The sequence below is a fragment of the Populus nigra genome, chromosome 1, assembly GCF_951802175.1.
Source record: "Populus nigra chromosome 1, ddPopNigr1.1, whole genome shotgun sequence".
NCBI classification, from domain to species: Eukaryota; Viridiplantae; Streptophyta; class Magnoliopsida; order Malpighiales; family Salicaceae; genus Populus; species Populus nigra.
The window spans coordinates 4,648,821-4,672,593 of NC_084852.1; the positions used below are offsets into that span (position 1 = coordinate 4,648,821).

The following is a 23,773-nucleotide window of genomic DNA, read 5'->3' on the forward strand; positions in this document are numbered from 1 at the left end:
TATTATTGGTCAATATGTATTTTTATTTGATTAATTGGGGTTGATAAATATGAAATTATTATATTGTTTACTTTAGAAAATAAGATATGCGATGTGATGAATTAATTCTTGAACTAATGGGATTAATGCCCTGGTGAATGGGCGTGATAAGGAATTAATTCCCCAGTTAATGAGATTAGAACCCTGGTGAATGGGCAAATCATTGAACTAATTCCTGAATTAAAGGGATTAATGTCCTGGTGAATGGGCATGATGAGGAATTAAGTCTCTGATTAATGGGATTAGTACCCTGGTGAATGGGTAAATCGTTGAACTAATTCCTGATTTAATGGAATTAGTGCCCTGGCAAATGGGCGAGATGAAGAATTAATTTCCCTGGTTAATGGGATTTGTACCTGATGAATGGATGAAACGTTAAACTAATTTTTGGATTGATGACAATAGTGCTTATTGAATGGACTTGTGGAAAATTAATCATCTATTAGTGAAAATAATGCCGAGTTAATTGAGCGATATGAATAATTATATTTTTGGTTGATATTAAAAAAGAAAACAAACTTGTAGATTATTCTGAAATTTAATTGATATATATATATATATATATATATATATATATATAATACTAGATGAGCAAGTCAATTTAATGATCTTTTGACTAAATTTTCAAAAAAAAAAAGAAGGAAGAAAGAAAGAAAGTAGAAAGAATTTTATGGATATCTTTTTTTCATCATTCTAATTGAATTATTGTATTAAATCAATTTTCAGGTACATCCCCCTATCGGGCTGAACAGTAGATTAATTTTCTTATATTTTGTTGGGTATCTTTTTGTAATGAATGAATTTATCATTTTGTTATGTAATATAATGCGTCAACAGTTTATCGAAAGTCCTTTTATGTAGTATAATCTTAATTATGAATTTCTTCTTTAATTATATAATTATTTCGATTATAATTTCATTAATGGTCTTTATTTGTAAATCTTTGAATTGTGTAATGTACTTCAGTTATAATTTGTAGAATAATTCTTTGGATTGTATCCATGTAAATGTGGGATATTGAATTGTTTAGACATGTGTGAATTTAATTATTGAGAAGTTGTGATGTAATGAGAGGAGGAAGTTCTGGATGATAGGTTGATTATGTTACATTTGGTTGTCATTCTTGGAATGCTTTAAAAGGATTAGTTACTCACTGGTTTGATTCTTTCTCAGTTTTAGTTGTTGGGTTTAAATTACTTTTCTCTATTGGAACAATGTCTCTCTGTCTCTTGTTTAAGGACTGCTTACTTTATTCTCTATTGGCTTCTTGCAATTTTTTTTCTTGAGCTATTATTTGTTTTGAGTGAAATGCATTTTTAATGTGCTGATATTGTCACTCTTTGTTTACCAATGTTACAATTCAGAATTTCTTTAGGAAATTTATGATCAGGTGTTGTGTGTGTGTGTGTGTGTGTGTGTGTGTGTGTTTACCTGAGTTTCCTGTCTATGCATTCAAATAACTCGTTTCATTGTAGGAGATTTTGACCAAATTTTCCTGAATTAGATTAGGTAGGTGATTAATTTTTTAGGTGCTTTGTTCATATAGCGGCTAGGGCTTTTGAGTGTGGCTAGGAGAACTCATATCGTGAAATGGTAGTTGAATAAAATAGTCATATGTTAGCTAATTTTGTGCATAGAACAACCATCACTGGTCATGTATATCCCGTAGGCATATGAGGTGTTACCCCTTTAAGATCAAATTCATGCACATGATCTTTTATATTTTTGGCAGATTGGATGATGAGATAGAAACTCTGAACAGCATAATAATAGATGCGACAACTTTGCAGCTTTTCCTACCTCCCCTACATGTACAAGCCTTCTGCAGTTGTAGTTTGCATAAGAATGCTAAATTGGGAGTTTGATGTGTTGACTGCCATATCATGAAATTTAGGAAAAACATTCAGAACCTTTATAGTGAACAGGGTTTTTCTGTCTGTGCTGACTTTGGGGCAAGGAAGATAATTTATGTTATGGATGTCCTCAGTTTATCTTTAATGAGGTCAAGCATCCTATATAGAAATCCTGAAGTTCCTTTAAAACAAAATTATATGTCAGGAATTTTAGGCCTTGCCAGTTCTAGGTAATGCAAAATTGTGTTTAAATGAGCATATGTATTTGAGCAACAAGGAGTTGGTGTTTGTTCATCATTAAAATCCCCTTTAAGTGAGACAAGCTGTTTGTGCAACAAGGAGTTGATGAGATTAAGTGGATGATTAGTTCTAGGATGACTTGGTTCCTTAGAGCACCATTTGCAAGGTCAACTTTTCCTTTGAACATAGATGAAAAACCGTGAGATTTTATTAGGAAATAAAAAGTTAGGATAAGGGATGACTACTTAGAGGTTGGTTATTAGGAAGTGTTCATTGAAGTAATTGCTTCGATGAAATTGACCTCCAATAGAGAATATTTACTCAAATGAATCTTATGGAAATAACCACACGATTACTTTTTCCCATTGTCAACCAAGAAATCTCTACCTTTAAAAGAAATATGAGGTAAACAATCAATTTCAGCACACGATGGGCACTTGCATTAAGTAGGAGATAAAAGAATCAACATTATTATTATTATTATAAACTGAATTGTTAGGGATTGCTTGTATGCAATTTAGCTCAATCCTTGTATAAATTAAGAGGTTATAATATTTGTTGATAGCATTTGGAAACTTACTAGTGTAGCATCTTTAATAATGCTTGTTACTATGTAAATATTGTTAATTATATGTGATACAAGCACGATTCCCTTATCAAATATGAGCCATCTAATTGCAGTGTCAAATAACAACTGCTATTTAATTCATCATCCCATTTGAACCTACATTGGGTAGCACTATTTCAACTTAAAAAAATACACTCATTAGTATTGAAATCCTAACATGCAAAAGAAATGTTAACTATAGAAATGTTAAATCATGATTCCATGGGTTTTATTTCATGTATGTGAATGGTTAAAAATATCAAATGTTGCGCGCAGACACTGATCTAATAATTTGGCCATGACAATTATATGCAGACAACATTATAATAATAACAATCCCCTTTTTAAAATGAGGTGTTATATATGGTTCTTTAAAAATATGAGGCATTATGGCTATGTATCAAAAATCACAATTGCGGCATTGATTCATCTTGTTGAACCATCCATATAATTTCAGGGGATTGCTTGTACATATGGAAACTTTGTAATAGAAACATGTATGCTAGTGACATAGAGGTTGCCCTAGTTGGAGTGTGTATTGTTTTGGATTAGGGTGTGATTCTATTTTAAGGTTAGGCTATGATGATTTATTTCCCCTTGATACCTCTAGTCCTAGCATAGATTGTATGCTTTTGACCAAACTAGAGAGGGGGACATTGTCTTGATTTGCGCAAGCTTAGCCAAGGATACCACTAATTGCTAAATTACAAATTAAGAAAATAGAAATGTGTATGGTTTTGTCGTATTGCTTTGGAGTATCTTGTCGTAAATAGTTTTGGATAAGTTAGGCAATTTCATTCTTAACTATCTATGAAAATTTTTGCTCATGTTCTTTGACTTGAGCACCCTAATTCGCAGAATTTAGTATTTATTTCTCCCTCTATCCCATAATAATTGGCCCTTGTCAACTTTTCATAGTCAATATAACATGATTTTGAATAATTTTTTCTTTAGTTTTATTTCGATTAAAAATTCAACAAAAAAATGTTATAAAAAATATGAATTGAAACTTTCTAAATTTTAATTTTTTAGATTTGAAACCGATAAAAATTTCAAAAATAATCGGTCAAAGTCAAATTCAGTTGGCTTTTTGAAACTGTTGATAGCCAATTATTATGAGAGAGTATGAAATTAAACCTTGTGATATTCAACTCAAGATATATCCTAGTACTGTATAGTAGTGTTAATTCTGTTTGTTAAGGTATTAACTTGTTTCAATTGTTTTCTAGCATGATTCATTGAGCTAAAACGATAAGTTGATCAACATTTTTTATTCTAGACATGATCAACATGTAGTATATAAGCATTGAGCATTCTAAACATGGTTTCAGAAGACTCATATTCTCCCACTTTATTGCCTATCCTTTTAAGGCCTGAGGATCTCAGTTGTAGAAAATATACCAAATTTGGGATTATCGCACTACATACATTAGTGGTTCTCTAGAATTCCATAATGGATATCGTACACTTTTTTGTAGAACTTAAATGCTTTTTCTTTAATGCACGTGTTTCATCTCTTTACTGCCTTCATTCCATCATGGTTGGCATAATTTGCTTCACAAACTAAATACTTGTCCTTTTGCTGCAGGGAGGGAAACAAATAAAAGATCATTTGGGCAAGGCAGGAAATTATACTGAACATGAGTGAAGCAAACCAAGGTAATAATCCTGATGCTTCAGCAATTGTCCCTCTGAAACGCAGGCGTGGTCGTCCACGCAAGTACCCTAAAATGGATTTTGATCATGAGGCGAATGCACATGTTCCAGGGATTCAAAATCTAAACCATGGAGAGAATGCTCATGCTCCTCCTGGATTTGGAGTGGTCAATAGTAATCAGCCACATCAAGGAGGTCCAGTTAACAATGCAATTGATGCCATGATAGGCCAGTCAGTGTATGGTGTCATAGAAGCAACATTTGATGCTGGATATTTGCTGAATGTCAGGGTTGGTGATACAGAAACCACTTTGAGGGGTGTTGTTTTTAAGCCTGGACATGACATCCCTGTTAATCCAGAAAATGATATTGCCCAGATGTTCCAATGATCAGAAGGAATGAGATTCCCCTTACGAGAGAAAGCAATAAACAGAGGCGTTCGAGCCTCACGATCGTGAGGCATAAACAGGAACAGAGGCCATCCTCTGGCTTTATAAAAGCCAGAGAAGGCTACGGGGGAGGAGAGAGAGAGAGACCGAGATAGAGAGGAGAAAAAAAAAAGGAACGAACAGAAGAATACCAGGAAAAAAAAGAAGATAGAGGACGCACGAAGAGAGAAAACTAGAGGCAGAATCTCCTTCAAAACTCCAGCAACCGGACGAACTGGGAAGACCGAAAAAATACCAGTAGAGAGAGAAGCAAACAAAACAGGAACAGGGACAGAAAAGAAGAGGGAGAGGGACCAGAGAGCACGAACAGAGAAAACAGAGTCAAAGAATTGTTGCTAACAATCCAATACCAATTGTCTTGGATAGTCTGGTGTGGAAATGATTTTAAATCATGGTTACAATCATGATTGTGCACCATTCCCGGGCCTTATATGATCCCATTCCCAAGCATTACCTGGTCGTGTTGGTTGTTGCAGTTGTGAATTATTAGCAACTCTAAGCAAATTTTCAATTATCCACATATATTTTTATACTTTATAGTAATTCACTTAAAGACACAATAATAGTGCTTATTGTTTGAGGTTGAGTGAAGAAGCGGATTGTCAGGTGTATCTGCTATAACAAAACCAAACTAAACTAAACATGAACATAACCAAGCTTGACATTTCTAAAAATCAATAAACTGAACCAACCCAGAGTCTATGTGCATTCAATTTTGGATTGTGTTAGTTTGAGTTAGCAACCTGAACCTGATTTGGACTCATTCAGCATAAATGAACATGATTTTGATGAAAGACTTGTTAATATTTAGTTACCTTTTGAAAATGGTTATTAATTGTTTAAGCTAAAAAATATCTGAACCAAGCTAGAACAAAACCGATCGATATATTGGATCAGGTTGGTTTGAAAAATTTTAATTTTTTCAATTTTTTGTTTGTTTTTTATTTTTCTGAAATCCATACTTTTAATGATTAAAATATCACAAAATCAATATAGAATGTAACATAATCTCGTTGATTCTATATCTATAACAATATTTTAAAAAAAATACACATAAAACATTTGAAATGCTTCCCATAAAATCTTAAATAATCCCTTGGATCTCGACTTTATAAGCAAAAATTTAAAGGTTGAAGCTTTATTTTGGTGAAAATACTTGAAGAAAAGTGAAACGTGGAGAATGGTTGGAAGCTAATAGTGGCAAGAGAGAGAAATTGGCTCAAATTGAGGCTCTTATGGCATGATGGCCATTATAATAGCCATAATGGTCGGTAGGATGTGAATTTAAGAATGTTGTTATATTAGCATAATGTGATGATCAATATTATATGATGATAGTCAAATTTGGGGTTGGCTGAAGGCTGGGATTCTGTTGGTCAACCAAGTTTGCAGTCAATACTACTACCAAAGCAAATAGGTGGGGGCGCAGTTTTGATGTTTTCATGGCTGCATCAGTATTCGTCGTCATGATTGTGGATGTAGTGTTGCTGAGCATCCCAGGTGTCATGTAAATTTTATTATTATTTTTTGTAATTGTATTAGTTATGTATATATTATTAAAATTTAAATTTTAATAAATTCACCCCTTTTTTGTATAATTTATTCTCAGGGTTTCGCAACATAAGTACCCAATTCTAACATCTTTTTTTTGTTTATTTGAGAAAAATTTTAAAATAGAGATACATGTCCAATAAATTTAGTCTAGTTAATTTATTAGCATCAAATATGTTAAATAGTAATATATTGTTACTCGTTATAATATATCAACTTATTCATATAAAGATAATGAGTACTATTTTCATATATATAGTATTTATAACCAAATTCAGATAAAACTTTTAATATATAGTTCCCGCTGTTTTGATGTAAATTAATAGTCCTTCTTATTAATTTAGAAAATCTCTTTTAGATCTTCTAGTTGGTTAGTTTTCCATTTAATATATATGACCTTGAGTCGCTCGACAAATTAAAATAAATAAAATTAAGTAGATAACATAGCTTCTTAAACATCTTTATGTGTGTCATAACCCAATTTTTGACCATTTTATTTTAATTATTATTAGTATTATTATTTTATTTACATAAAAGGATTTAAAAAAAAATGATGATAATGATGAAAAAACAAGTAAAATAAAATAAATGAAGAATGAATTAAAATTTGGGTTAAAGGTAACATGATTGGAAGTTTTGGGGTTTAATTAAACTTTGAAATTAATCTAATTAATCCAATCAAGGGTTTAATTGGAGAATTGATAAGTTTTGAGACTTAATTGAGCTTGGAATTAATTTAATTAATCCGATTAAGGGTTTAATTGGAAAATTGATAATTTTTTAGACTTAATTAAGCTTGGAATTAATTTAATTAATCCAATTAAGGATTTAATTGGAGAATTGATAAGTTTTGAGACTTAATTGGACTTGGATTTAATTAAATTAATGAAATCAGGGACTTAATTGAAAATGTATCAAAGTATAGGGCTGATTCTTGTCAAATTTGAAAGAAATTAAAACCCAAGGACCAATGTGTAAATGGCGCTGAGATGCAGGGGTTTAATTACAATTTACCCAAGGACTGGACTGCAAAACTTCAAAATGTCAAGGATCAAAACACAAAACACCAAAAACGGCGCCGTTTCCCGCTACTGTTCATCTTCTTCCCGACTGAAACGGACGCCCACCGCCGCTCCCACCATTACACCTGCAATTAACACAATTTATGGCTTGAAGAAACGGCTTTGTTCTCTGGCTATAAAAGCCAGAGATAGTCCATGCACGCGGGGAGGGGAAAAAAATACCCAGAAGCTAAAAATCCCAGATGGAAAAAACCCAGTAGACAGGGGGGAAGCTAAGCCCAGACACGAAAAAACCAGGGAGAGACCGGAGAAAAAACTGCTGAAAAACCAAAGAAAAACTGGGAGGACAAAAAGGAGGAAGAAAAATGCAGAGCCAAGGCTGAACAGAGAGAGAGACCGAGAGAGAAAAAAACCAAAAGAAAAAAAGGGGAGAGGCTAGGAATCAGAAACCGAAGAAAAGCAGGGAAAACAGGGGAGCAAACAGAGGAAATCCCAAGAAACAGAAGAGGCTAGCAGGAGGGGAGACTGGATGAGCACGAACCGAAAACCATAGCTAAAAAAAACTCAGCCTAAGGCCATTGCCTTCATCTTTGCAGACATCCCTGTAGAAAAAGAAAACGCCCAAAAACATCACTGAAAGCCGGCACCTTCATCATCTCAGGAGCTGCGGGAAAACTAAAGTATACGGGCACAGAATCAAAAGGAAACAAAGGAAAGCAGAAGAAGGAGCAGAGTAGAGGAGGTAGTCGGCCAGTCAGAGCTTCGCCACCGTCTCCATCGCCTCGCAGACCAGGTAAGCTCATCCTTTCCCATTCTGCAATTTAATTCATTGGACACTGTTAGCCGTGTATTTTAATTAGCCCTTACGCACGTGTTGTGCGTGTCTTTGCCCAGCCGGGTCACTGGCTTGGGCCAGTGACCTGGCCGGGCTGGCTGGGCCTAGCCCAGTCCATGTGGGCTGAGCTGGGCCCAGCCCAAAAAATATATGCTGGGCCGGGCCGGGCCCAGCCCCAAAAAAGATAAAAAAAATTAAAAAAAGTAGAAAAAATAAAAAAATATGTATGCATGAATAAAAATAATGTAAATTTATTGGTTTATTCACTGGCGTCAGAGTCAGGAATGAAAATACCGGTTTAAATTTATATTATTTTTATTCGTTGTATTTTATTTTATTTAGATAGAAAATAAAAAAATATATACATGTGTAAAAATAAATAAATTTTTTATATGAATATTCACTGGCGCCGAAGTCAGGAATATTATAAGCAAATTATCATAGCATAAACTAATAAACATTTAGCAATTTAAGATAAAACCAGCAATGTAGTCTGCCTCAGGCAGAACGTTTAAGGGGTGATAATATCTTCCCTTTTACGTAACCAATCCTGAGCCATAGAATCTCTGATGACCAGTTAGGGTTCCTGGTGACCGTAATACTAGGTGACGACTCTTTAGATAAGACCTTTTTCCCTAAAAGAACAAGATGCCAAATATCTGTTCTTTTTCCATAATTCGAGAATTAATTTATAGAGCCGCCGCGATGTCGGGTGCGACAATGTGACTCCTAAATCAATTAGGTACTCTTTGTCTGAACATATGATAAATATTTCACCTTACTATTACCTCTATTCTTGTATGATTATAATTGACTTATCAAAATCATATAAGTTTAGTTAATGAGTACCCAATTTCTATAGCATTAAATAGATTTGTTTTACAGTATTCTTGAATGACTCAATCAATTATCCATAAATTGAACTCTTGTTTTATGCTTATAAAATTGAAAGACAGCATGTCATGTTCTTAACATGTAGTTAGTATATTAATGAGGAATTTATTATATAATTAGGTCTCATATTATGGCATGGTTAGTATATCATATATAACAATTATATCTAAACATACACCAATAATATGTCATTCTAATTGAATGATTATGGACATATTTAAACTAATTCTCTTGAGCCATTAAAAAGAATTAAATATTCAAAATCTAGGTAATTGTTGCACTTCTTCATAAGTCCTTGCAAGCACCATAATTGTATACTTTTACACCTTTTTTTCTTTGTCTTTGAATTTAAAATAATTTTCATAACTAATTTCCTATATAATTTCATATCTAAATTACATAAAATTTAAATAATTGAATAAGAAACCTCAAGTTACATTCAAAACTTTACATCTCAAAAGTAAAATAGATAAAAAGAATGACACATAGGCCACATTTAATTTTAGAACTGATCAACCATCTAAACATAATCACATTGGTCTTTTAATATCCATAATCATCCATTATGTATAAAAACACAAAAATATTCATATATAAATATTTCAAGCTTTAATTCTAATTATTGGCTTTATCTGCAATTTTAGAATAACAATTCCAAAATTTATAAATATTAATCAAACTTAATTTGATAATTTCTAAAATATTGGTGAAAATCACTATAAATATTTTTTTTATAGTAACAATAACTTTTCCCACATCTTCATCTTTTGCTATCGGTAGTGGACACACTACCCATGTTGGTGAAAATCACAACAACAACAACTACCAAATAGCCTATGCATGCAGCCTGATGTAAGCGTGCAACTATCCCATCCATTTTTTTTATTTAAGTTTGATGGATTTTAACAAAAAAAAAAACTTTTTTTAGTTCGAGAGAGAGAGAGAGAAAATATTTTGGTATTAAACTTAATTCATAATTAATGTAAAAAATAATCAAAATATGTAATTAACAACCCTAATTATTTAACAATAACTTTAATATAGTTGACGAGTTTGCTAAAATACATAATTAAAATTTGTTTGGAATCCCTAGAATCCCTTTAGACAGTCCAAGTTCGTATAGGGATTGATCGAAGACTACTTGAAGATTAATTATTTTTTTAGGTTTAGATCAACTCTTCAAGGTCGGGTTGTCACAAATCACTAGTTTTTAGAGTTGTCTAGTTTTTAGGCCTATAATACTAATCCATATGAATCACTAGATCAGAGATCTCATAAACCATGTTCTTCATAAAAATATAAAGCATGATATCTGTTTTTGATATCATATAAAACATGTCAAGTGATAATAATAAAAAAAACAAATGCATGCTAAACTTCATAATATAATAAATAAAAAACTCGGCATTAAAAATTGACATCATATTTTTTTACACTATTACAACATTTGATTTAAACTTTTCTATCACAATATTAATATACCATTAAATAAGATCAGTGGCTTATATATTCTCAAGACTAATAATGTTTTCATACATTTAAAACTATAAATATAATTCCATTTTTTTTATCTATATCAGGAGATGTTCATAATAATGTTCTTTCAATTAGAAATAGTTTTTACCAAAACCTTCACAGAACATTATTTCCATCATTGTAATAATCATTTTCTATGACGTTTCAGACAGTGTTTTAAAACCCGGACCGGCCCGGCGGGTCGACCCGGGACCCGGCCGACCCGGGCCTGGGACCGGTCCGGGTGGAGGCAAAAACCCACTCGGTAATTGGCCCGGCGAAACCTGGTCCACCCGGCGGGCCGACCCGGGACCCGGTTCACCCGGTCAAACCCGGGTGAGACCCGGTCAATTTTATTTTTTTTTATTGCCAGTCATTAAACGACGTCGTTTTTATCCTTCTAAATGCCAAAACGCTGAAGACAATGTGAAGAACAGAAAAAGAACGAAGCAAAATCATTTACAATTGGCAAACCTAATTTAGTCTCGGCCAATTGCACCGGCTGCCTCCTCCTCTTCCTTTTCTTCGTCTGATTTTGCCTTCTCTCCTTCAACTCTTCTTTCTTCTGTCAGGTCTCCCCCCACTTGCCTTTCTCTTGTGGAGCTCTGCATCATGTCAAATAAAGAAGTCTTTGCTGACATACTCTCATCATTCCCTCTTATATTCTCTGCATCAATACTTCTCTCTGCTTTGTGCTCGAATCCTTGTGCATCAACGATTCCTGTAGCTTTTCTAGGTTCCGATTCTCCTACTCCAGCACCCTGCGTGGCTTCAGCAATCTGCTCCTGCAGCAGCACATGTGGAGCATCTTTCTTCCTCTCTGTGGTTTCTTAGGGTTCTGCTTCTATTGGAATTGGCTTTTCAGAAGTTGAATCAGAGTCTCTCTCTCCCTGATGAATGTCTTGTGTGGTTTCAAAATTTGGTTGATCAAAATTTTGTTGATCCAGCACCCTTGTTAAATTGTTGATCAAATTTGTGGATTCTATTGTTGATCAATCAAGCGCTGAACGTTTTTTTTTTTGGGTCAACCCAGGTTAATCCAGGTCAACCCATCTAACCCGTGACCCAATCACTTGACCGGGTCGGGTTTCAAAACTCTGGTTTCATATGCTAATTTTTATATTGATATTTTTTTTTTGACAAATTCTTCTGTGTTAACCAATATGGCTTTAATTTCCGTCATATCTACATGACATGATCAATGAACCATTCAAAAAATATAATTGCATATTTATAATGAATTATTACATTTAGCTTCCAAAAACATTCCAAAAAACTCACTTGGAAATGTGTTGAATGAAACTTCTATGCATTCTATCTTTTGTATATATCTTCGTGTTCTTTATTTTTAAAACTTTAAACATTGAAATTATAAAGTATAATTTTCAATCAACTTAATATTAAAAAATAAAATTAAAAAAAATAATTAAAAAAATAATCTGAATAAATACGGGTAACCTACAAAACTCGTAATACAGGTCATGAGACCAGGATAACTCCATAGAAAACAAATCAAAATAAATTATGAAATCTAATAATGTTGGTGAATGAAATTGAAAAAAAAAAAACTAAATCTGAAATAAATAAATAAAACATCCTAAAAAATATTGAAGAATAAAGTGTTCACTGTTAATTGCTTAATCTTCGTATCATCTACGATTCCATAAAAAAATGTAATAAATTAATGTAGTAAAATTCCTATTATCATTCTCTCTGTTCCTATTTTACTTGTAATGAATCATTCTCACAGTCGGCATCCTTATTTCTCTGATTTTCAGACTGTTGAAAAATGTCCATCGAAAGTATTGGTGGATCCATTGTATCTAAGATAGCAGAACTCTCAGTGGAACCAGCAACTAGGCAGTTCCGTTACATGTTCTGTTTCAACAAGTTTGTTGAAGAATTCAAAGAACGAAAGGAGAACCTGGTTTCGGCAAAAGATCGTCTGCAAGGTGCTGTCCGAGAGGCTAAAAGGAATGCTGAAGAAATTGACAAAGATGTCAAAAAGTGGCTGAAAGATGCAAACAACGAAATTGAAGGTGCGAAGCCTTTGGAAAATGAAATAGGAAAAAATGGCAAATGCTTCACTTGGTGTCCAAACTGCATGCGACAATTCAAGTTAAGCAAGGCACTGTACAAGAAGTCGGAGACTTTGAGAAAACTTGAAGAAAATAGAAAAAAGTTTCCAACAGTGTCGCACAAAGCTCCTCCAGATCCCATAGAATTTCTTCCTTCAAAGGAATTCACATCCTCAGAATCCTCAAAAGAAGCTTTTGAACAGATTATGAAAGCTCTCATAGATGAAAAGGTCAATATGATCGGACTGTGCGGCATGGGAGGGGTGGGTAAAACCACCCTGGTGAAAGAAGTAGGCAGGAAAGCCAAAGAGTTGCAGCTGTTTGATGAAGTTTTGATGGCCACGCTGTCCCAGAATCCAAATGTCATGGACATTCAGCGTCGAATGGCAGATAGTTTAGGTCTGCGTTTTCAACCAGAAGTGAGCAAAGAAGGGAGAGCAGGTCGATTACGGCAGAGACTGAAGACAGAGAAGAAGATGCTTATAATCCTGGATGATGTTTGGAAACGTATTGAATTGGAAGAGATAGGGGTCACATTTGATGATGATCACAGGGGTTGCAAAATTCTTCTAACAACACTTCTTGAACATGTATGTTCTTCTATGAAGTGCCAGCAAAAAGTGTTTTTAAGAGTCCTACCTGAAGATGAAGCATTGGTTTTATTCAGAATCAATGCAGGTTTACGTGATGGGGACTCTACCTTGAACACGGTGGCAAGGGAGGTTGCGAGAGAATGCCACGGCTTGCCTATAGCACTTATGACAGTGGGAAGGGCTCTAAGAGATCAACCTGCAGTTCAGTGGGATGTAGCGTTAGATGTTGGGTATACAACCAAAGTCCCACATTGGCTAGAAATGGGGAGGATCATGGGTATATAAGGATGGACAAATATCTCCATTGGTATGAGGCCTTTTGGGTATAGCCCAAGAGCAAATCCATGAGGGCTTAGGCCCAAAGTGGACAATATCATACCAATGTGGAGATAAGTGGTGTCCATAGTCTTTACAAGTGGTATCAGAGCCAGGCCCCGGAGTTAGCCATGATGGATGAATCCTCGGAATGCCGAACAGAAGGTGGTGGGCCCCCAATCACGATGTAATCCATGGATCAGCTCTATTGGATAGGCGGTGTGCTCCCTTCATGGACGTGTCCTGATCCCAACACGGTGAAGAGGAGTTGACCTAGAAAGAGCAAACTCTCAAGTCAGGTAGTGCTCTCCAGATGCTTCATGGACGTGTCCTGACCCCAACACGGTGAAGTAGAGAATGAAGAATCCTGGTTGGTTGAGAGTGGATGGATGAATGATCGGTTTGAGGGGAGGCTCGGTGGTCCTTTGTTTGAGGGGAGGATTGTTGGGTATACAACCAAAGTCCCACATTGGCTAGAAATGGGGAGGATCATGGGTATATAAGGATGGACAAATATCTCCATTGGTATGAGGCCTTTTGGGTATAGCCCAAGAGCAAATCCATGAGGGCTTAGGCCCAAAGTGGACAATATCATACCAATGTGGAGATAAGTGGTGTCCATAGTCTTTACATTAGAAGAGCTAAAAAACTCTAAATCATCGCGGCACATGGAACAAATTGACGAAATTGTATATGCCCGTCTAAAGTTGAGCTATGATTATTTGAAGCACAAGGAAACTAAGTTATGTTTCTTGCTATGCTGTTTATTTCCAAAAGATTACAACATTCCAATTGAGGACTTGACGAGATATGCAGTTGGTTATGGTGTTAGGATACTGGCATGCAAACCCGACAAGATAAAAGGCAAGAGATAGGATAAAATGAGAAATGAGACACACAAGAATTTACGTGGTTCACCCAATTTGGCTACGTCCACGGGCAAGTATAGAAGGATTTTACTAAGTAATGTGGGAATTACAACCTCTCTCAAATAATAGGAGAACAACTAAGAATCTCTCTATTACTAGGAGAAAACACCTCACTTACTCTCTCACAAATACCTCACAACTTTGTGGGATTACTCTCTCTTCACTCTCCTCTTCTTCTTCTCTAACTTGGTGTGCAAAATAAGCTTGAAGGCATTGCCTATTTATAGGCAAGAGTGAGGGGACAAATGCCATAAATCATGGCACCAATTATGCCACAAATTATGCCATAAATCATGGCACCAATTATGCCACAAATTATGCCATAAATCATGGCACCTAATTATGCCAACAACTCCACTAATATTTGTCTTCCACCAATTAATTAAGTGGTGGCTTCACATTCTCCCACTTGAAGACTTTGATGATTTAATCAAGTCTTCACACTTGATCATCTGTGATTCTTCTATCCTTTCTATACTTGCCATCTTCATGCTGCTTACGTTTCTGCTAGGCCAGAAGAGGATCTACACCATATATACTTATCAGTGTTGACTGGTTTGGTCAAAGCATCTGCTGGGTTTTCCTTTGTGTGAATCTTTTGAAAGTCCACACTTCCATCTTCCACCACTTCGCGAACAAAGTGATACTGAACATCTATGTGTTTTGTTCTTGAATGAAACGCTGGATTCCTTGCAATATGCAAGGCACTCTGACTATCACAATACAAAGGAATCTTCTCTTGTTTGTGCCCGAGCTCCTCCATAAGTTTCTTCATCCATATTGCTTCTTTACAAGCTTGTGTAGCTGCCATGTACTCAGCTTCTGTTGTGGACAATGCTACAACAGTCTGAAGTTTAGAGATCCAGCTCACAGCTCCTCCTGCAATTATGAACACATAGCCTGTAGTGGATTTTCTTTTCTCAAGGTCACCAGCAAAATCTGAGTCAACATAACCTCTGACAGTAAATTCTGATCCTCCATAACATAATGCAACATCTGAGGTACCCTTGATGTATCTCAAGATCCTCTTAATAGTATTCCAATGCTCTCTACCAGGATTTGCCATGTATCGACTAGCTGCTCCCACTGCTTGTGCAATGTCTGGTCTTGTACCTATCATGGCAAACATTAAACTTCCCACTGCTGATGCATACGGTACTCGAGACATCTCCATCCTCTCTGCTTCATTGCTAGGAGACATACTTGAGGATAATTTGAAGTTAATAGGAAGTGGGGTGGAAATTGGCTTACAATCTTGCATGTTGAAGCGACGCAAGATCTTCTTCAAATAATTCTTCTGAGAAAGCCAAATCTTCCTCTTACTTCTGTCTCGGTGAATTTGCATCCCTAGAATCTTGTTTGCTGGTCCCAAGTCCTTCATATCAAACTCCCTAGCCAACTGTGCCTTCAATTCTTGGACTCGATCTTTGTTGGGGCCTATCACCAACATGTCATCCACGTACAACAACAAAATGATGAAAACATCATCTTCTTCAAACCTCTTGTAATACGTACAATGGTCTGAACTGAGTCTGTTGTACCCAAGGCTAATTATGAAGGAATCAAATCTCTTGTACCAACACCTCGGCGCCTGTTTGAGACTGTATAGAGATTTGTTCAACCTGCAAACCAAGTTCTCCTTGCCTGTTTCAGCAAAACCCTCTGGTTGGAGCATATAAATTTCTTCTTCAAGTTCTCCATGAAGAAATGCAGTTTTCACATCTAACTGCTCTAGGTGAAGATCAAATATAGCACACATTGCCAAGACTACTCTGATTGTAGTAAGTCGTACCACCGGAGAAAATATCTCATTGAAGTCTATTCCTTCTTTCTGAGCATATCCTTTCACCACCAATCTTGCACGATACCGCTCCACTTGATCATTGCCATCACGTTTTATCTTGTAAACCCATTTGTTGCCAATGGCCTTTCTTCCTTGTGGTAGCGGAACAAGATCCCAAGTGTTATTCTTGTGCAGAGCTTCAATCTCCTCTTGCATTGCTGTCATCCACATAGATACATCTGTGCTTTTGATAGCCTCATGGAAAGTTGATGGCTCTCCATCCTCTGTTAGAAGACAATATGCAATATTGCTCTCAGTACTATATTCTGAGTGCCAAGCCGGTGGTCTTCTTTCACGAGTTGACCGCCGAACTTCAGGAGTTTCAGACTCTATTTGTTCTTGCTCTTCATGCTCTGGTGCATCTTCAGAAGAAGTATGATTCTGAGTATTTTCAATCTGGACTGCTGTAGTCTCCTTTAGAATGCTATTATGTTCTTCCATTTGCATTTTACCTTCTGCAAATATGACATCTCTGCTGATGACTACTTTGTGGGCAGTGGGATCCCACAAGCGATACCCCTTCACTCCATCAGCATATCCCAAGAATACACATTTTCTGGATTTTGAATCCAGCTTGCTAACTTCTTGTGTATTGTACATCACGTACACAGGACTTCCAAATATATGCAATCGAGAATAATCAGCTGGCTTCCCAGTCCACATCTCCATCGGTGTCTTCAGCTCAATTGCAGTTGATGGAGATCGATTTATCACATAACAGGCGGTATTGACTGCTTCTGCCCAGAATGACTTTCCTAGACCTACAGCCTTCAACATTGCTCTTGTTCTTTCTAATAGAGTTCTGTTCATCCGCTCTGCCACTCCATTTTGTTGTGGAGTGTATGCCGTTGTGAACTGCCTTTTGATACCTTCATGTTGACAGAAGTTATCAAATTCATCACTGGTATATTCTCCTCCATTGTCAGTCCTCAAACACTTGATCTTCTTTTCAGATTCAAGTTCCACCCCCGCTTTGAAAGTTTTAAAGACTGCGAACACATCTGCCTTCCTTCTAATTGGATACACCCAACATCTCCTGGAGAAGTCATCTATAAATGATACAAAGTATCTTGCTCCTCCCAAGGATACAACCGGTGCTTGCCAAACATCAGAGTGAATCAGGTCTAAGATGCATTTGCTCTTAGTTGTTGATGTGTCAAACTTTAACCTGTGTTGTTTACTTGTAACACAGTGCTCACAAAAGGGTAAAGTAACCTTTGTAAGCCCAGGGAGTAACTTCTGATCAGAGAGAACTTTCAAACCTTTCTCTGACATGTGGCCTAGTTTTTGATGCCACATCATCGTCTTCTCTTCTGCAGGATTGGCTGATGCGATTGACGCTTCTGCCCCATGATGTGTTTCTCCCATTAATACAAACATGTTTGCAACTGTCTTTCTTGCCTTTAAAACCACCAGCGCTCCTTTGACAATTTTCATTATTCCATTGTCTGTTCGGATCTTACAGCCAAGACTATCAAATTGTCCTACGGACAAAAGATTCTTCTTCAAGTCTTTCACATGCCGCACTCCTGAAATAGTGCGAATCAAGCCATCATACATCTTCAATTTGATGGTGCCAATGCCATCAATCTCTACAGCATGATTATCACCCATGAACACTTTGCCTCCAGAGATGGGTTCATATGTATGGAACCAATCTCGATTAGGAGTCATATGCCATGTTGCTCCTGAATCCATTAGCCAGACATCAGTAAGCTCTTCTTTATCTGTAGAGATTGTCGCTGCTTCACTATATAAAACCTCCCCATCTTCTGAGGTGCTCGCAACACATCCTTGAGGTTTTGATGACTCTGCAGTGTTCTCTATACCCTTTTTAAACCAACAATCCCTTTTGAAGTGCCCTTTTCTGCCACAGTTGTAGCATTTCACAGTCTTCTTGCTTCTTGATTTGGACCTCCCTTGCCTTTGACTCCCACTGGAGCCACGCTCCGTTGATCTCCCTCTTGACACCAATAATGCCTCTGCTTGGTTTGAACTATTTCTGTCTCCTTTATTTTTGCGCCTATTTTCTTCTTCCAAGATGGCGGCTGCAACATCATCAAAGACTAAATAGTCTGTGAGGATATTATTGGTCAAGTTGATAATGAGCTGATCATACGAATCTGGAAGACTTTGAAGTAGAAGCTCTGCACGTTCACTTTCCTCTATTTGTTGACCCAACGTAGTGAGTTGTGAAAATAGAGTCCTTATTGTGTTGATGTGGCCAGTCACCGCCGTGGTTTCTGCCATTCGAAGGGTATAAAGTCTCCGCTTTAAGAAAATCTTATTGTGCAAAGACTTGGACTCATATAGCTTTGTTAGAGTCTCCCATATCTCCTTAGCTGTTTTCTTCTCCGCCACACTTGATAATACTTCATCAGCTAATGCTAAATGTATGTTAGCAATAGCATTGCCATCCATCTCATTCCATTTTGCATTATCAGTGATCTCCGCGGGTCGATCCTCAATTGCTGCCAAGCAATTGTCTTTCCTTAAGATTGCCTTGATTCTCATTTTCCACAATGAAAAATTGCTCCCCTTGAACCTCTCAATCTCGTACTTTGCTGCCATTTTATTCACCGTGATCTATTCAGTTATCACCGTTTCACCGATCTGTAACGTATATAGAACTAGTATCGTGTAAATAATACTTCACTAAGTAAGTTCCCAGGAAAGATTGGAGGGGTCACAAATGGTCCCGCTTAAAACCCAATCTCCTTAGACAGAACTTCCTAGCCTGTATTTATTTACCGCACTGATTTTCTATAGCGCCAACAGTATCGTATGTAAACAGTATCGTATGGATGAATAGTGCCGTATAGGTGAATAGTGTCGTAGACGTGAATAGTAACCGTATACACGAATGATTTTTGTGTATTAACAACACCAACCAAGAAGGCTCTGATACCACTGTTAGGATACTGGCATGCAAACCCGACAAGATAAAAGGCAAGAGATAGGATAAAATGAGAAATGAGACACACAAGAATTTACGTGGTTCACCCAATTTGGCTACGTCCACGGGCAAGTATAGAAGGATTTTACTAAGTAATGTGGGAATTACAACCTCTCTCAAATAATAGGAGAACAACTAAGAATCTCTCTATTACTAGGAGAAAACACCTCACTTACTCTCTCACAAATACCTCACAACTTTGTGGGATTACTCTCTCTTCACTCTCCTCTTCTTCTTCTCTAACTTGGTGTGCAAAATAAGCTTGAAGGCATTGCCTATTTATAGGCAAGAGTGAGGGGACAAATGCCATAAATCATGGCACCAATTATGCCACAAATTATGCCATAAATCATGGCACCAATTATGCCACAAATTATGCCATAAATCATGGCACCTAATTATGCCAACAACTCCACTAATATTTGTCTTCCACCAATTAATTAAGTGGTGGCTTCACATATGGGTTATATGAAGATGTGAAGTCCATTGATGATGCAAGGAAACAAGTTTATGCGGGTATCCAAGACCTCAAAGCTCATTCCATGCTGTTGGGCACTGAAACTGAAGAGCATGTGAAAATGCATTACTTGGTTCGTGATGTTGCTATTCAGATAGCATCATCAGAATATGGATTCATGGTAAAGGCTGGCATTGGGTTGAAGAAGTGGCCAATGAGCAACAAAAGCTTTGAAAGCTGTAAAACAATTTCGTTAATGGGCAATAAACTAGCAGAACTTCCTGAAGGATTGGTATGTCCACAGCTCAAAGTTCTATTATTAGAACTGGATGATGGTTTGAATGTTCCAGAGAGGTTTTTTGAAGGGATGAAAGAAATTGAAGTTTTGTCTCTGAAGGGAGGGTGTTTGTCATTGCAATCACTCGAACTCTCAACGAAACTTCAATTGTTGCTGTTGATGGAGTGCGAATGCAAGGACCTCATTTCGTTGAGAAAGCTGCAGGGACTTAAGATTCTTGGTCTTATGTCGTGCTTATCCATTGAAGAATTACCTGATGAAATAGGAGAGCTCAAGGAGTTAAGGTTGTTGGATGTGACAGGTTGTCAAAGGCTAAGAAGGATCCCTGTGAATTTGATTGGAAGGTTGAAGAAGTTAGAAGAGCTGTTGATCGGGCAATACAGCTTTCAGGGATGGGATGTTGTTGGATGTGACAGCACAGGTGGAATGAATGCAAACCTAACAGAACTAAATTCGTTGTCTAATTTAGTTGTATTATCAGTGAAGATACCGATGCTTAAATGCATTCCCGAAGATTTTGTTTTTCCCAGGTTGCTCAAATATGAAATAATATTAGGGAATGGGTATTCAGCAAAAGGATACCCAACCTCGACAAGATTATATTTGGGTGATACAAGCGCCACATCCTTAAATGCAAAGACATTTGAACAGTTGTTTCCTACGGTGTCTCAAATTGCTTTTATGAGAGTGAAGGGTTTAAAAAATATAGTATTGTCCTCTGATCAGATGACCACCCATGGCCATGAGCAACAAAAGGGCTTCTTACAAAGGTTAGAATTTGTAGAAGTGAAGTCCTGTGGGGATATTTGTACTCTGTTTCCAGCGAAATTGCGACAAGGTTTGAAAAATCTAAGGAGTGTGGGAATTGAGAGCTGCAAATTATTGAAAGAGGTATTTGAACTGGGGGAGTTTGATGAAGAGAGCAATGAGGAGGAGGAGCTGCTGCTGCTGCCATCTCTAACAACGTTACAGCTGAGCCTGTTACCTGAGCTCACATGTATATGGAAGGGCCCACCAGACATGTCAGCCTCCACAGTCTTACTTGTCTGAATTTGTAGGATCTTGACAAACTGACATTTATCTTCCCACCGTCCCTGTCTCAAAGTCTACCACAGTTAGAAACACTTAAGATAGAAAATTGTCGTGAATTGAAGCACATCATCAGAGAAAAGGATGGTGATGAAAGGAAAATAATTGCACGGTCTCTTGGCTTCCCAAAATTAAAAACCGTGTACATATCTCGCTGTGGTAAACTGGAACATGTCTTCCCTGTCTCCGTGTCTCCAACTCTTCAGAAACTGGAACGGATGACAATTAGCTATGCTTACAATTTAAAGCAAATATTTTACAGTGGAGAAGGAGATGCACTCACGGGAGATGGCATCATCAAATTACCTCAGCTAAGAGATTTGTCTCTTTTGTGGCCCAAATCAAATCGCAGCTTTTTTGGTCCAAAGAACTTTGCTGCCCAATTGCCTTCTTTGCAAAATCTAACCATCCATGGCCACGAAGAATTGGATAACTTGTTGGCACAGCTCCAAGTACGTCCCTTATATTTCTCCACTAATTATTTTCTATTGAGAAGTGAAGATAAATGCCAGTAAATCCTTTAGTCATCCACTGAATTTAAAAGGAGTTGTTTAGCAGTATCCTATCCGTAATTAATTGTGTTATAGTTGGTTTTCTGTATGAACTTACATCCATCCTTTTCCAAAAAAAAATCAAGTTTGAGTTTTTTTTTTTTAATTATGCAACAAACGTACGTTTTGTTTTTATTTATGATATTCTGTTTATCGAATCATATATAATTTAATAAACAGATAACTTATTTTTGTTTCTTTATGATTTTGCTGCTTATCTAATCATATATAAATATAAGAAACTTAATTGCCTTATTGCTGTGTGCATTATCAATGATGCTCTCTCACAACCAAGATTTGTAACCAAATACCAAAATGTGGATGTGTAGGATATTGTTGTGCGGGTGGTTGTCAAAATTCAGCATAGAAAGGAAATGGGAAGAGATAGTATATCTTTTTTTAAAAAATAGAGATAGTAAAGATAGATGAAACATATTTTCATGCCCATTTTGTTTTGTAATGATAGAAACTCATTAAAAAAATATCTTAAAAATAGATTTATTTTATATCTCTATCTATGTTATTTTAAATCAAATATGTTTTTGTTGTTTTGATTCCTTTTTTTTTATGTCCTAAGACACTAACCAAATTGACATAGACAAAGGGAATAATAACAAGATTTATTCCAAGTCAAAACCCTCAAATACTAAAAATACCATAACTATGAGATAAACACCCAAAATATTTGATTTTCATTTACCCAAGTCTCACTTGCCAAAAAGCTATTACAACCATTTATATATTAAAATTCTAAAACCTTACAATACTGTATAAGTATAAAAAAGTTATTCACTTCAAATAAAAAATAGAAAAGCCTAATAATATCAAATGAAAAAATAAAAATAGTCAAGGAAAAAATAAGAAATAATTATAAGAATAAGGATCAAACTGGAATCATAAGAATACGAATTTCTCAAAGCGTTTTTTTACATTAAAAAAATCATATATGTATATCAAAATATTTTTGCAGGCATCGAATTAAATAAATCACGAACTATTGCATGAATAAATAAATAAAATACAAAGTCATTATCGATAATTAAAAAAGCAAGTGGAAAAATTGAGGGATAAATATAGATCAAGATATTTAATATTGCAACATGAATCATTTCTGTAGTTATATTTAATGAATTTGTTTACTAAAATCAATATATAAGAGAAATCGACACACACATAAAAAAAATACTTAATATATCTGAAATATATAAAAAAATTTTACAAATAAATCATATTAACCTCTTAAAAAACTAAACACACCCAATATAATTAAAAATAATTGAAAAAAAGCTAAATAAGGCAAAACAAGAAAAACATAGAGAATGGGTATTAATGAAAACATCATTTTTAAATTATTTTCAAATATATATATGTATAGGTATTAATAATAATAATAAAAAAAGAAATGAATGAAGTCAGGCATTGCTGAGCTTGGAGAGTCAAGCTTAGTGTTTAGCCCACCCATCAAAGGCTCGCGCGCTAACCTGCAAAGTCAGGTACACACGCACAAGCCTTTAACTTTCTTTAAGTTAATAGGACGGATGACACGTCGTCCTCCCAATTCTTTGAAAAAAATAACACGTTGTTCGCCTTTACAAACGATGTGTCGTCAATGCATCCCTGGATTTCAGTTACTAGTGTGTCTAGAAAAAGGAGGCTTGATTTGTTTTTATCAAAAAACCTGTTTTCAACTCATTTTGACCCAAAACACATAGAAAACATTCAAGGAACCTTGTTAAACTAAGACATTGCAATTTGACAAAAAAATCAATCGTTTTGATAGTCAAAATCTCCAACAACAACTTTCTCTCTCTAAAACAAAATCTAGTGATCCTCTCTCTCTCTCTCCTACACCAAAAAAAGAAGTAAAAATAGAGGAAAATAAAGTTTGGTATCAAAATACAATGATGAAAATTATAGGGACTAAAATGAACTTTGCAAACAAATTGCAAAGCCACCACTTATTTTAGTTGAGTTTTTCACTTCAGTCCTATATCTTTCAATTC

The 23,773-nt window shown here is 35.8% G+C and overlaps 2 protein-coding genes and 1 pseudogene across 4 annotated transcripts in view; all 3 read left to right on the top strand.

The window, feature by feature from the left end:
- The window catches only part of LOC133706207 (protein METABOLIC NETWORK MODULATOR 1-like), a 35,388-nt gene extending 29,944 nt beyond the window's left edge, over positions 1–5,444 (top strand). The window contains exons 2-3 of one of the 3 annotated variants that reach the window (XM_062131689.1): positions 1,134–1,195; positions 4,328–5,444. In XM_062131689.1, coding sequence (XP_061987673.1) covers positions 4,380–4,784 — 405 coding nt within the window. In that variant the 5' untranslated portion in view covers positions 1,134–1,195; positions 4,328–4,379 and the 3' untranslated portion in view covers positions 4,785–5,444. The remainder of the gene's footprint in view (positions 1–1,133; positions 1,196–4,327) is intronic. The other 2 variants (XM_062131706.1, XM_062131697.1) reach the window with 2 other exon arrangements.
- The window catches only part of LOC133706081 (probable disease resistance protein At4g27220), a 90,547-nt gene that overhangs the window by 44,783 nt on the left and 21,991 nt on the right, over positions 1–23,773 (top strand). The window lies entirely within an intron of this gene.
- Positions 12,436–22,045, top strand: LOC133695933 (disease resistance protein At4g27190-like; annotated as a pseudogene).